This window comes from Semicossyphus pulcher, unplaced genomic scaffold (assembly GCF_022749685.1).
Source record: "Semicossyphus pulcher isolate SPU_LCO1_2020_fin unplaced genomic scaffold, fSemPul1.0.p SCAF_8, whole genome shotgun sequence".
In the NCBI taxonomy this organism is placed as follows: domain Eukaryota; kingdom Metazoa; phylum Chordata; class Actinopteri; order Labriformes; family Labridae; genus Semicossyphus; species Semicossyphus pulcher.
Window position 1 is genome coordinate 13,541,695 of NW_027211759.1, and position 14,337 is coordinate 13,556,031.

Consider the following 14,337-nt stretch of genomic DNA (forward strand, 5'->3'; position numbering starts at 1 on the left):
AAACAAAAAAGATAAACAAGAAGACGATTTAAAAAGTAGCTACAGCATGCTTATATTTATTTGCTCTTTTCTGTTTTTTGGTTACAGGTTAATAAATACATCATTATTTTGACATATAAGGGAAAATACTTAAAACATGCAATGACGTTTAGCAGAAAAAGAAAAGTGCTGCCCAGCAGCATTATAGTATTTCTAATGTTTGTGTAAAATGATGGCATAATTTGAATTAAACACATTGAACTGTGTAAATAACAGGGTCATTACATATTTAACCCATTACTTTACAATTAGTGATGGTGGCACATTGCATGATTTGTAAATCGCTCAAAAATCAGTACGGATCTTCTTTCAAATTTCGATAAAGGCAGCAAGTAAACATCATCCCCACAAGCTGAAAGAAAAAAAACACATGAGGAACAGATTAGCTCCACCCTGCACACAAAAACAACCATTGTTCACAGTTCAGCTTCTGGCATTTTGCACAACATGAAAATAGATGTTAATATTAGCGTGCAGTTTGCTGAGTGGGTAGTGCTTTACCTGTAAAAATGCAATCCCAATGCCGACTGCCCCCAGGATATACAACTGACTCAGGATGAACTCCTCTAATTTCATAATGCAGCCTCCCTGGAAGCAACAGAAAGGCAAATTAAATTAAATAAAGTCATAGTTTACATTTATTTATCCACAGCTGATGGACAGCTCGACCTACCTCCACCTTGTAGATGTTGGAGGGATGGTCCCTGCGGCCGCAGAGGTCACTGGGAGTTTTACAGCAGCTGTCAGGGACGAGCCGATCGTTGTCTGCAGAATGGATCCACACACTGTCGCTCCAGTCTGAGGAGTTGTGACTGCCACAACACTTAAACTGAGCGAGGGAACCAAAAGAAGTGCTATTTCAAATGCAACATTATCTTATTAAACTGACACTTGACACTGACTAATATTGTTGGTATTATTTTGTTACAGTGGCTGTTTGAAGCCTGCCTGTGATTCAAACAGTCTCACGTCCACACCTCCTGCTGAAGTTTATCCACAGCCTGCGTGACGCTCTCCTCCCCTGGCTGCTGGTATTTCTGCTGCATGGTCACGTGCAGGTTTCGTCTGAGCTCCTCGTCCAGCTGTGAGGCAGGAGAAGCACTTCAGTGATAGTCCAGGAAAAAGAATCTGTCACCTGCAAATCCCCTCCCATTAATACAAATAGCCCCTGATCAAGTTTCTCTCCTCCCTTGCACATTCTTTTGTACCTGTGCAATGCCCACACATAACTCAAAACATATGAGCTCCTCTCTGACCCACTCCCTGCTCCTCATGAGCATTCTTCATAGCAATATGAAAATAAAAATAGTCATGTTGCTTGACTGACAAAGTGCAAAGAGTGAATATAGACCATTTTATATCAGCCTGTTGGAGAAACAGTTTGATATTAAATGGAAACAGGTAGCAGCAGATTACCTGGTAGCAGAGAGGGAAACACTGGAGCAAGAGAAAGGGGGGAGAAAGAGAGGTGTGAGAAGGATGGAAAAACAGGACAAATGAAGAACATGCACAGAGAGGCATGCAGAGAAGAAGATTTCAAAACAGAGAGAGCTGCAACAGAGGTATTTCATGGGTGGCAACAACATTTTGAAGATAGAAGACAAAGAATAAAGTTTGAAATCACATTAGGGGATAGTTGAAATGAACAAAAATACACATTTAAAACAAGAGGCAAGAGTAAAGGGAAAGTGTGTTGCAGTGAGATTTAAACTTTAAAGGAACAATATGTAAATGTTTACTGGAAATTTTCATAAAATGACCATGATATGTCATCAGAGATTAAGGAAACATGCTAAGTTGAAATACTATATATACAGTATATTCTCCTTCTGAAATTCCTATTCCGGCGCTGGACGTCTGTGTGTGTTTGGCCTGCACGATCCCGCCCACATCCCATATCGTCACCCCGGGTTGCCAGATATGAAACAAATTGGCGCACAGGACTCGTTGCTTGTCATTTTAAAAGCGCACGTCTTGCGGTCGAGTAGGTTCAGTGTCCTCAACCTGGCAACCCGTGTGAGCTTTGTGTTGTACTAGGAGCATAGCTCTGTTTGGAAAAAACTGAGTGTGTGAGTGTGGGTAGTGGAGCAAGTGAGTGAGTGAGACAGGAAGTGAGTGCGTGCGCATGAGTAAAATGACGGGAGTTAGCCCCGAAGCTAGCTGGGGCAGACCGATAAGTCTCCCCTCTGCTTTCTGACAACGGTCGGAACCATACACATGTATAAAACTGTTCGGAACGCTGAAGCAGGAAAGGCTAACATTCGAATCTGGGAGGAGGGGGCGTGGTGAGACAACACTCTCCAATATTTTGAATTTGGACTGCAGTACCCTTTTTAGACGCTAGCTGTCAATGTTACACATTGTTCCTTTAAACTGGCGTTAAAACTTTATTAGGAAATATGTTAAATATTTCAGTTTATTGGGGTCATATTTGTCAAATCTATACAGACATGTATAAACTGAAAAAAGAGCAGCTCACCTCCTGGTAGTTAATGTAGGCCAGTACACCAGCAACGACTTCCAGCAGGAAAATACAGAACAACAAGATCAAATACTGCAGAGGAGAGACATAAAAGATATAAATACCAGCTGTTCAGATGTTTCAGAACATTTCTTATCTAAACTATATTTTATATAACTCTATAAATTATATGTATACACAACATTAGCATTGAAAGTATCTGTTTGTGAGTGATTAAATTGTGTTACAGGAAGTTTTTCATTTAAGAGATGGTCGTAAACATGGAAATAGACTTCACGTCACAGAGCGTGTGCAGTTTTGCTTCTGTGTTGTATCCTCTCTCGCCTGTCTGTCTCTCAGACGCCTGTGATGCCGCTCATTCCTCTACCATGAGCCACACACTAAATCTAAACTCTTAAAGAAACACTCTGCGTGACTCTGTCTGTTAAATCTGACAGTCAGTCTGTCCTGTCTGCAGGCAGACGAGACAGAAGGTCACCAAGGATTAACTTTCAGTCCATGTTGACCCCGAGCGGGTTGTGTGCATAAACAGGAACTTAAAAGTGTTCTTTGTTTCAGTTTTCACATCATTTAAGGCTTGAGTTGATTGAAATCAAACAACTGAGGTCAGTTACAGGACAGTGTTCTGTGTGACTGAGCCACCTCACCACAATCAAAAGGCTCTTCATCTCTTTCAGTGTGGCGCAGCAGCCGATGATCCCGGTCACTATCACGATGACTCCAGCGGCTATCAGGATGTACACTGAGGCTGAGTAGAAGCTGGAGTTCAGTAAACTAATGTAGTCACTCTTCTCCAACAGCGTCCACACTCCCACTGCCAGCACGGCTCCTCCTGCCAGCTGAGAGAACGAACCGCTGTCAGCTCAATTTCAACCAGATGCTCGTATAAAGAATGCAGCTCAGTGTTTCAAGCAGGTGTAGAGCAGAGGTGCAAAGAAGACAACGCCTTAGTCTTTTACTGTCGGCCTTAAGAGACTTTTAGCTGAATATGTCTTTGTTTAGTTTGTTATATCAGAAATGATTAAATCTATTTCCTCTCATAACCTGAAGTCAAGTGACAGAAGTAATAGATACTCAACGTCTGTCTTGTTTCTTGTACGCTGCAAACACTACATGATACCACCCGTGTAGCTAACAGAAACTTTATGGAGTATAATATTACACATTTTTATAGAATATACAGAAATAAGTTGTATTTTCAACCATGAGAAGCAAAAGAGACAACAGATTTTGGAAGCTGTGAAGTGATTCAGCAGCTGTTACGTTTAATGTTGCAAATAAATGTTAACTATGACTGTTAATGGTGTTACAAACGTGCAAAGTGCCCTTTACAGCTGGTTTTGTTGGTTTGGATACAGAGGAGTCGTAAAACTTTGTTGTGAACTCACCCAAAAAAGAACATTAAAGAGAAAAAGTAGATATTTCAGACAGATTGTCCCACAAGTTTGTGTTTTTTCACGTTGAGGTTCCATCCTGAAATGAGAACACACACACACAAAAAACAGCTGAATCGAGAGGAAGAACATGAGATGCTAAAACACTGCTTTAACGTGAAGATTATTATCACACAACTTACTATCTTCATACTCACATGACACAAAGCTAAAGCCTATTAGTGTGATATCTGATGGAGACAGTTCAGTACACATGGAGGAATTTCCTCTTTCAGTTTGCTTTAGTTCCAGTTTTGTGTGAAAAAGGGATTTACTGACTGGAGCTCTGACATAACGCAGAATACATGATCTCTCCTGACACGTTATCAAGCTTTGATCATAAATGTGGTGCGTTTTAAAGCTGCACAAAGTTAATATAACACAGCAACGGCAAGAGATGAAATCAAATCTGCTGTGGGTAAAACATACTTAACTTGTGTCACATGTCATCCAGCAGAGGATATATATGTCCCCCATCTCAGTGACTCAACCTGATCTTCTCGCACTCTAACTACTTACCTCATGAAATAGTAAGTCTGCTTTTATCTGAGCTGAACTTCAGTTGTGACTCTGAGCATCAGGAGAGATGCTGATTTAAAAAAAAAATTTAATTGAACATCTATCATCTAGTTATATATTTAAAAACAATCCAAGAAATTATAACTATAAAGACTAAAATCTATTCAGATAATCAACACATATAACAATGAAATGGAGTTTTGAAGGCATTAAAAAAAAACTCTCCATGTGTGAATGTGACTATCAAGCAACACAAAATCTCCCAGCGGTCAGAATCAGAGTTATTTTTATCTCATTGTGTCATGGAAAAACTGTTCTCCCTTTCCGCTGAGACTAAAATACTCCTACCTGGTTTTAGACGGTGGGGCCTGAAGGATGAAGATTATCGGGGTAACGTCTTCCCAGATCTGCCCGACCCCAGTGTCAATGCTCTGCTGTCTTTGAAGGTTAACTGCAACAAGCCAGTTCTCAGTTGACAGTGAGACCGAGCCTCCCACCGAGCGTCTGTCCTCTTTTGGCTCAACAGGCAGCTCGCCCCTCTGCAGGCTGTGCAGAGGACTTGGCTGCCCCCAGCTGGTTTCTCACGCATATGAGCTGCTGTGGCACTAAAACTAACTGTGAAGCTTTTTCAAAGAATTTGACCAGAAAGAGTCCTCAAAAAATATTTTAATGGGATATAATAATACATAAGAAAAATTACAGATACTGCTCAGTAAACTTGTTCAATGAAAAATGGCACTTTTTGTGTCATGACAAGATGACGTCAGGACTTGTGTCTGTATCTTTACTCAGTGTGGGGTTCAACATCCTCTAGAACTCTGCCCGACTGTCCCAACAGAGACGCATGTAGCACCACTGAACTGAGGTGCTGACACCGGGGAGTTTCCTTTCTCCTGTTGTTTACGTACAGCACCGTCTTTCAACAGTGTCCTGTGTCAGTAAGAGTGCATCCTCACATTGTCGATCATGTTGGGAGACTAACATCCTGAAATAAAGAAAATAAGCACAAATCATTGCGCAACAGAAAGTACAATATTTGAATTTAAGAGTAAAACGAGTTTGCAGTTTACATTTCTGATCCTGCTGCCTCGCTCGATCTCAGGCTTATAAAAAACTTAAACTATTCGATTATAATCTGAGAAGTAACTGACATGATTTCAAGTCAATTTTGAAATCGATTACACATTTAAGTCCTCTATCAAGTCAAAAAGCAAATATTTTCTTATTCTAGATTCTCAAATGAGATGATTGTTTTCTTTTTTTATCGCAATAATTTGAATTACTTTTGGCTTTGGATTTTTTGTCAGACAAAACAAATTACCTGAAGACATCTGAGGCTTTGGGAATATTTGACTGGAGATTTTCTCATACTCTGACATTTTATTGACTAAAAAAATTATCAATATGTCAAAAATTGGCAGGTTATGAGACCATGAATGAAACGTGTTAGTTGCTGCCCTTAATAGAAAAACCCATATATATATCGCTTATATATAATAAATTATGATACAATTCAACAATCCCGACTAAATGAAGAAAAAATTTGATTCAATTGCTCTTCAATCTCTTTGATACTCATGAAGGTCGGATTTCTTGCATGGCTGCTGCATTTGACTGTGTATCTTAAAGCTCCTGTGAGGACCTTTGGGTTTGTGTTGATTTTGGTGCCCCCTGTGGACAAAGCCGTACCTCTCTTTGCTGATTTTGTCCTGTACATGCTTAAGTGGTGTTTTTTAACAAAAAATCTCATCCTGCTTTCTTTACATGTATCTCTCAGTTTAGATTTTTTCCCATGGATAATGTAAAAAAAAACACCTGCCCCCCACCAGCAGTTTCAGGCATTAAAAATAACTATATTGTAATAATCAGTCTTGTTGCTGATGGTCTGGTTTGCTTTTGTAGCTCTATAGAGTCATCAGAATTAATTTCTGTCTGTTTCATGACTAGCATAAAACTCCATAAAACAGTAGCTTTAAAAATGCTAACTGAGTATGTTTTTCTAACATTGAAAAACACATCATCAAATGAAGTTAATTAATACAGAATATACAAGCAAAATTGAGAAAGCTCCAGATCATGTCAGAGACATGCAGTAAAAGAGGCCTTACCCAGCCAGTGAAGTCATCAGCTCCTCCGTGTTACTTCCACTTTTGGCGCTACACTCGTAAAACAAAGCTTGATGCTGCTGTATAAACCAGGAAGTAAAAACCACGTTATTCAATTAAAATACGAACACAATGTTCTTTACATAGCAGTGGCATTATGAGTGAATCACTGCAGAACGTTGTTTGAATATTCAAATGTGTCCTGAATATTCACCTCTGCTAGTCTCTGCCCGTCCGCTGTCGACACTTTTCTCCCCGGACTCTCTGCCAGGTCCAGCTTGTTGGCCAGCAGCATCAGAACAGCGCCATCACACATCTTCTCCTGAGACAGACACACAACAGGGTAGAGTACACACTCATATTTGTGCTGCAAACTGAAAGCTACACCAATGATAAGGAAATCTATTAAATGACCTACAAAAAAATCAGAGAAAAACAACCCAAAACAAAGAGAAGAGTCAGAGTTGAGATTTATCACTGACAGTCCTGTTGCTCTGTACTTTAAAGTACCTGCATGTGTATTCAAATTGAGACAAACTGTTTTGCATGTTTTCCCATCAAACCACCCGGGAAGCTCACCTTCACAGAGTCCATCCATCCTCTCACAGCGGTGAAGGAGGCGGGGTCAGTGATGTCATACAAGGCGAGGATGCCGTCAGCCTTCCTGTAGTACTGCTCAGTGATGCTGTGAAACCTGAACACGAATTGGAGAAAAGAAGGGAATTAAAATAAAACATATAACAAGAAAAAAAGACTTTTCTATATATTATAATACTTAAAATTCTAGAGCAGAAATAGTGATATCATCTGTGGAGTATAAAAGACCATGATGCACAGGCAGTGGCGGTCTCAGGCACCAGCGTGCAGAATACCTTGATGCATTTATTGTTATACAGCTCCTGATCCTGATCAAGATTTCATTGTTTTATTACGTGACTGACTCATGTACAAATGATCCACCTCTGTAATAAAGACACACAGTGGCAAACTTACAAAAGGATTGCCCAGGTTTTGAGGCTACACCTGCGCAAGTGAGAGAAGAAGAGGCCGTCAAATTCTCAAAGCAACCACAACAGGTGAACTGCACCCCAAACTGTGCTGTCAAGCTGCACTGGAGCTTTTTGCATTTATATAAATCATTAATTATGCATACATTTGGAGCAAAACTGGCCCCCTTTCTATGCAAATGAGCCTCATTGCAAAAAAACTAATAGCCACTCGCAGTTAGAGTGGAATTATTTAACTTAAGAGGCCCTGCATCTCGTTTTCGCCTCTGATAGGGAGACAACAAGAAAGCACTTTATCATGTTTTCTTGCACATTGGGCCGCTGTAGAGGGCACCATATCAAGTTTTATCTACCATACTGGGATCTAGGAGGCACTTTGGCTGTGTTTTTTTTTAATAAGCTGTATAACATCTGACCTCTCCTGTCCTGCAGTGTCCCAGAGCTGCAGGGTGATGGTGGTGGAGCCCAGAGTCAGAGTCTTCATCTGGAAATCTATACCTAAGGGCAACAGAAAGCAATGGTTTTATACTTAAACGTACACTGAGAAGCATGTAAATACAGTGATAATAAGTGAAAAGCTTACCAACAGTAGCTCTCATTATGCTCTGGAAGTGTCCTGTGCAGTAGTGCTGGATGAAGGAGGTCTTACCCACCCCTGAGTTACCCAGGAATACCACCTTGAACACTCGCTGAGGACTGATAATTCTGCTCTAAAATGCAGGTAAAGGCACCAAACTTAACATTTAGATATAAGGGTTTTTACCTTGCTGTTAAGAGGATGCACATTTAGCAGATCATTGCTGTGCAGCCTACATAATTACATAATTAGAGGTCTGTGATTGCGACTATTTTGATCATTCAATTAATGGATTAGGGATTTGTGTATTTGAATAATTAACTTACTCCCTACCTGAGTGTGCACCTGTTCAACATTTTCACACCTGACTCTACATGAGGGTTGGTGTCTCTTGGATGAATTTGTCACATCTTTGTCTCTGTCCTGCTCCAACTCATCGGATGAGCTCAGCTGTCTTCAGAATTAACGAATAAACAAAGTTAGTTTCTTCCTCAGACATTCTGCCTTCTGCGACTGTGAAGATGAGATGCTGTTAGTCATACGAACCTTTTCAACGGCTTGTCTTGCAGTAAGTAGTTACCTATGATTGACCCTTTCTTCTGTAAAGGCTTTCTTACATTTGGAGTCTGAAAGATTTTTGTGGAAGAAATCAGTAGCATTAAGACTCTGGTACTACACTTTTTATTATTAGTGTGCTATGTTAAGTAACAATTTCTTCTCTGTATAAATAATGATTTTTTTCACATGCAGATTTTTGCTATGTACATTAAAAAACATGAATTAAAAAGTGACATTTATTCTGCTGTAAAGTAAATTACCTTTAATAAAAACACTAACTGAAAGGTTGTCATTGTGTCAAAGTCACCAAGATGTTTTGAATTAATATTTTTTTTTAGTATTTCTTATCAATTCTTTGTTCAGACATGTTGATTTGGAGAGATTCTCAGAGCCTGAACTCCCCCAAAAATAGCAACAACTTTGGCACAGATGCTGGATATTGATTTTCTTGAGTGGAATAAAGGGTGACCTTTTAATAGATCGGTACTCCGTAAAGATTTGTGATAAAGTGTTTATTACTTTTGTAAATACTGACCCACTGTAGCCCCTCCACATAAATAGCTCTGTTTACATACAAAAGAGGCTCCCCTACAGAATAAATGTCTTTTTAACAAAACCATTCACTTCATTGACCACATCTACAAGAGAAGAAAACATGCTGACATTGAAAACACCTACAGTTTTTCAAGTTCAATCAATAACCAATGAATAACAGCTGCCCATATAAATAACCATTGTCCAGAGGACGACATGAAGCATGAAGCTTTTCCAAGACTTAGCTTAGGTTGGATAAATCGGCTGCGTCCACGGAGTGCAAAGGTCTTCACTGAGGTAATAAGTTAATGGCAGAGCAGGAAGCACAGTGTGTCTGTGACTAACCCTCTTCTGAGTGTGTTGTGCATCTTTCTCGTCTCGCAGCCGTTTGTTCATGTCCCTGACACAAAGAGAGAAAATCATTTAGAAACAACTTCACACAGGCTTATCTGAGTTTTAAGCAGAGTGGTTCAATATAAGAAAAGTACTCACTTGAATTACCTTCATTGCATCACAGGTGCATTTTTCATTTACAAGTTTTAAAGGGAGATAAGCAGACAGCAACTGTTTTGACTGACCTCAGTAGCTCCAGTTGTCTCAGAAGACTGTCCTTCTCTTTCTGCATGTTCTTTGACACCTTCATCACAGTTCTACAGTGAAGAAAACAAAGGACTGTTAAAGGAAAAGTAAGGCCACATTATTATATATATTATATTATGTGCCTTTGTATGAGTGCAACAGACATGGAAGAGAAGTCAGAGTCTATGTTCTGACTGCAGGCAAAAGTGGCCCAAATCGGATTTTGTTTTAAATTCATCTGTGACTCAGATCTGGGTTTTTTTTCATAAAGTGTGAAATGTAGTTCTATACTGAGTACCAAATTTTGCAGTGTGAAAGTAGCCAGGCAATGTTTACAATTAACACATTATTGGTTTGGTCTTTTCATGGTAAATAAATAAAACACAGAATTATATCAGCGTTGAGCTTTTCGTAGCTCCAGGTATTCTTGAAAACATGATCAGACCACCTGCCACGGGCGTTGGAGTCATTGTTACACTCATTACAATTATGCAGGTTGTGAGTTAATTCTCACATTGCAGCTACTTCAACCAGCTCTGAAGAGAGAGCTTTAACATGAATCCCATGTAAATTGTTAATATTTATAATCCAAAGCATGGACATACTTTGTAAGGAAACTTGCCATATTACCAACAGCATGTTACTAATCCTTAAAGGAGAGTCAGTGTTTTCATATGAATTTCTGACCTAATACTCTGGCCTCTCACCTCTGTCTGGCCACTTGTTCCTCAGTAGCGTTGAGCTGCAGCAGGCTGAGCTGACCCAGAGCGGTCTGCAGCTGCTCTCTGCTGCTCTCCACCTGCTCGTGTAACTGGATGTTGAGGCTCCGCAGCTGCTGGTTCTGCCCCTTAATGTTTTCCTGTTCGCAGCTCAGCTGCCTGATTCTGGTCTCCAGCTACGGACGAAGACAGGTCCTGTTAATTCACTCGTTAAAGTCTTTAGATATAAATTTAGTATCATTTGGACTCCTACCTCTTTCTGCTTGGTGTGTGTATTCTCCAGCTCTTGCTCTTTAATCTTCAGCTCATCTTCAAGTTGTTGCCCTCTGTGCTTGTGTCGAATGCTGTCCTTGATTTCACAATAAATGTCATTAAATGCTTTTATAATGATCCCTTTTGTTGAATGGAACAAAGGCTGGACTAAACAGCACGCATCTATACCTGAGCCAGCCGTTTCTCTCTCTCCTCCCGGATTTGGTTTTCCATTTCTTCATATATGGACCGAACAACCTGGTCGTGTTCAGTCTCCCGTCTAAAACAGGAAAGATCAAGAGTCAGCACAATTGATTTGGTTTGATTATATGTATATAATTTGTTGCGGGGGAAAATGTGAGGAATTTTGGACCTGCGTAGAGCTTGCTCAAGACTGTCTCTCTCTCTGATGGAGTCCTGTAAATGTGACACAGCGTGGATCATAATGTCTTCGAGGACACTCAGCAGCTCTGGTCTTTGTCTCTGGAGGTCGCACCACAGAGAACAGAGGTCCTGCTGACTGACACACAACACAGCATACAACTTTTTACAGCTGTTATAGTTTTGTCTTTGACGGCAGTTAACCATAGAGAAAATGCATCATGTAGTGTCTATTCTATATTCAGTCATTCAAAACTAAAAATACAAATATTGCTATATAACACATAATACATGAATACTTAATGTGTTTGCTAAACTGTTAAAATCTCTGTCATTCATGTATGCTACTTAAAGAGGTCTCATGGACATTTTATGCTTTAGCCTCGGTGGGACTGAATCTGTGACCGTGATCTTACTCTCTGAGGAGTCTGTCAGCGCCGAGCTCCATCAGTATGTTCACAAATCTATCTGCAGCGGGGTCCTGGGTCCAGTCTACTCGGTCTGTATCTGATTCATCTTCCTCTGGACTTAGCTCAGTCGTGTCCTCCAGCCCCACCAACTCTCCTGCACCACACACAGAGAGAGGGGATGTGTATGAATGAACAGAAGCTGTCGTAGGGAATCAGTGGTCTCAAAAAACTCACCAAGTCCTGTGTTGAACTCAATAGGAGTGAGGAAGCCGTTGCTCCGTCGGTCCAGACTCTCAAACACTGTCTCCAGCTGTTCGGGTGACAGTGGCACCTCCCCTTGTAGCCTCTGACAAGAACAGAAAGTTCAAGACTCTGCAGTCTGCTTTAACTTTGTTATTCTACCACATTACCTTCTCACCTGCATATCCCGCTTAGTGATGAAACCTTTCCCCTCTTTGTCACACAGCACAAACAGCTCCTTGGCCTTGCCCATGGTCTCCGCCTGCGGGCTTCCTGGCACTGCCTCTCTGGCACTGGGTGAAGCCAGTGGACTACGTCCCCGGCTTGCCATGGGGCTGCCAGGTGGTAAGCTCCGTGTTCTTGGGCTCACTGGTACTGCCTCACCGCTGCCTTGAGCCACCAGCACCTCGCCATCATTCAGCCAGTTAGACATAACTGCACAGAGGGAGACGGGTATGGGTGGGTGTTTAATTCTTCACTTAATTTTTTTTCAAAAATACAAAAAAAAAAGAAACAGTTAAAAAAAAATAGTTGCAGCTGTTAGTTATTATGCTGTTCTGCATCTATTTTGCTCACTTAATATGATTAAAATTTGACGATATCCTGCTTTTCTTTGTCATATATCCTGTTTAATGACATTTCCATAGACGTGAGGTTGGGATGGGCATTTATTTACTATTTTATGACATTTAATAGAATGAATATGTTAATGATTAGCCTGCTTAAAAAAACAATATGGAGACGAATGAACAATAATAAATCATTGCTAGCAGACCTAATGAGAGGTTTGTTTCTTTTTCAATGGTGTTAAGGTCATTTTTTGTAGCAGTTTGAGGCGTTATCAGACACCTTCACTTTTACTTTCCTCATGAACCAGAATGAATCAAAAGACATTTTGAAAGTTTCCTCTTAGTGCTGCAAGGTATTGTGGGAAGCTTGCCTTGCAGGACCTCCCTTGTCAAACATGAGCTGCAGAACAAACTAAGTTGTGACAGCAAACATAATCTACAGCTGCTGTGATCAGCTGTCAGACATGTTTGCACTCAATAAGAGTGTATAACAGTTTCAGGTATCCAACATGACAACATCTTATTGTATATATTTATACTGAAGATGTGAATACAACATAAATACTTATCAAGCTGCATAACATGTTATCCTTAATAATTATTAATATAAAGAAAAGTTATATAAATGTGGTGCTGCTACTGGAAGTGTCCATGCCTGTGCACCAGGATGTGTTGAGGATAAAAAACAGGATGGTGTCATGTGAGAAGAGTTACTGTGTACTTGAAGGGGAGGGTGGATAGCCAGGGGAGAGGAGATGCAAATAAAACATTTGCAGTTGTTTGCATTGTCAGAAATACCACAATTGCAAACAAATTCTGCTCTTGAGAACTACTGGGAAAATTTCCCTCAGTATCTCCATGACGATTCATAAAACAGTGATTTATGGCGGAGAGAAGCCTCACATGTAAATATACTTTAGGTTAGCATTTATATTACACAAAAGAACATTCCAGCACTAAGGCAAAACTGTGTCATCAAGTTAGAAATGTTTCCAAATCAAAATATATTCCTCCAGGATAAGATGCACACTGAAGTGATAACTGTGTCAGCTTTTAACTTAAATATTGTATCTCCTTATGCTATCTAAGAGAGCATGAAACCAATAGCTAAAACGTATGTCCTGATAATGGCTAGTTAAGCATATTTCTGTTTATCTATTAACTTTTTTATGACCTAAGAGATATGCTGGGATTCTAGATAAAAGACTAACTCTATGTAAACATTATCTGTTAAGGATTTTGTATGTCATAGCAAACTCCCAATAAGCCAAAAGCCAAACAAAAGGTCATATAAACTTACACACCCAACACTATTTAGCTAGGTTTATGTGTGGATCAATGTGGAGTTGTTCTTTTTTTAAGGGAAAGTGACTTGACGTTATTAAAGACTTTACAACATGTTGTAGGCAACACAACTGTCAGTCAAACTTTTAAAAAAGTCCTACACTTTCTGTGATAAATGTGAACATATGACCATACTCAGTGTCACTTTATGACTTAGCTTGCTTCAAACATATGTTGCATGAAAATATTGTAACAGCTCTGAAGATAAAACAACAAAGTAAACAGACAGTGTGGTTGTGAAATTCAGATTAGCGTTTGCGACTTTACCAAACGTTTGATCAAACCTACAAAAAATAGCTTACATACGACCACTTTATGGAGCAATGTAGCTTGCTGAAGTTACCAAAACAGAGAGAATAAAGTAATGTAGCCTACACTTTAATAATTAATAAAGAAGAACGGGACACTACAGTTAGTCGGTTGTTAATGTATCATAACGGGAAGAAGGTGAACACAAACGTTGTCTTAATGTTTATAAATGACTTACATGACGGTGTTTTATATCAATCCAGCGAAGTTGTAGAAACTTTGCCTACTCACCTACGCTGTGGTGGTGGTGGACGCAGGTGTCCACTACCTTTGAACGCCT

The 14,337-nt window shown here is 39.9% G+C and overlaps 2 protein-coding genes across 3 annotated transcripts; both read right to left on the reverse strand.

Annotated features, from left to right (window-relative positions):
• Positions 1-47: 47 nt before the first annotated feature.
• Positions 48-4,890, reverse strand: cd151 (CD151 molecule). 2 transcript variants are annotated; one of them, XM_069686666.1, is made up of 9 exons: positions 4,822-4,890; positions 3,910-3,994; positions 3,169-3,360; positions 2,519-2,593; positions 1,456-1,476; positions 1,017-1,121; positions 713-868; positions 541-627; positions 48-391 (listed from the first exon to the last, which is right to left on the reverse strand). In XM_069686666.1, the coding sequence occupies exons 2-9, from the start codon at positions 3,991-3,993 to the stop codon at positions 332-334; spliced, it is 780 nt and encodes a 259-aa protein (XP_069542767.1). In that variant the 5' UTR covers position 3,994; positions 4,822-4,890; the 3' UTR covers positions 48-331. The 2 variants fall into 2 exon arrangements, with proteins under 2 accessions (XP_069542767.1, XP_069542768.1); XM_069686667.1 differs by lacking the exon at positions 1,456-1,476.
• Positions 4,891-5,373: 483 nt separating this feature from the next.
• On the reverse strand, positions 5,374-14,315 carry cracr2b (calcium release activated channel regulator 2B). The gene is made up of 18 exons (XM_069686060.1): positions 14,236-14,315; positions 12,014-12,270; positions 11,830-11,941; positions 11,602-11,749; positions 11,178-11,324; positions 10,994-11,084; positions 10,806-10,901; positions 10,541-10,728; positions 9,833-9,904; positions 9,600-9,654; positions 8,709-8,788; positions 8,496-8,616; positions 8,169-8,295; positions 8,002-8,083; positions 7,158-7,272; positions 6,793-6,900; positions 6,582-6,658; positions 5,374-5,458 (listed from the first exon to the last, which is right to left on the reverse strand). The coding sequence occupies exons 2-18, from the start codon at positions 12,266-12,268 to the stop codon at positions 5,374-5,376; spliced, it is 1,959 nt and encodes a 652-aa protein (XP_069542161.1). The 5' UTR covers positions 12,269-12,270; positions 14,236-14,315.
• Positions 14,316-14,337: the final 22 nt, after the last annotated feature.

Excerpts from the sequence above, each read along its gene's own strand:
- cracr2b (XM_069686060.1), bottom strand. The coding sequence starts at position 12,268 with ATGTCTAACTGGCTGAATGATGGCGAGGTGCTGGTGGCTCAAGGCAGC. Across the intron at positions 9,905-10,540 it reads GAACAAGTGGCCAGACAGAG|AACTGTGATGAAGGTGTCAA; the intron begins GTGAGAGGCCAG and ends TCTTCACTGTAG. Across the intron at positions 8,789-9,599 it reads CACAACACACTCAGAAGAGG|ACTCCAAATGTAAGAAAGCC; the intron begins GTTAGTCACAGA and ends AAAATCTTTCAG.
- cd151 (XM_069686666.1), bottom strand. The coding sequence starts at position 3,993 with ATGGAACCTCAACGTGAAAAAACACAAACTTGTGGGACAATCTGTCTG. Across the intron at positions 1,122-1,455 it reads GTTTCCCTCTCTGCTACCAG|CTGGACGAGGAGCTCAGACG; the intron begins GTAATCTGCTGC and ends CCTGCCTCACAG. Across the intron at positions 628-712 it reads CCAACATCTACAAGGTGGAG|GGAGGCTGCATTATGAAATT; the intron begins GTAGGTCGAGCT and ends TGTTGCTTCCAG.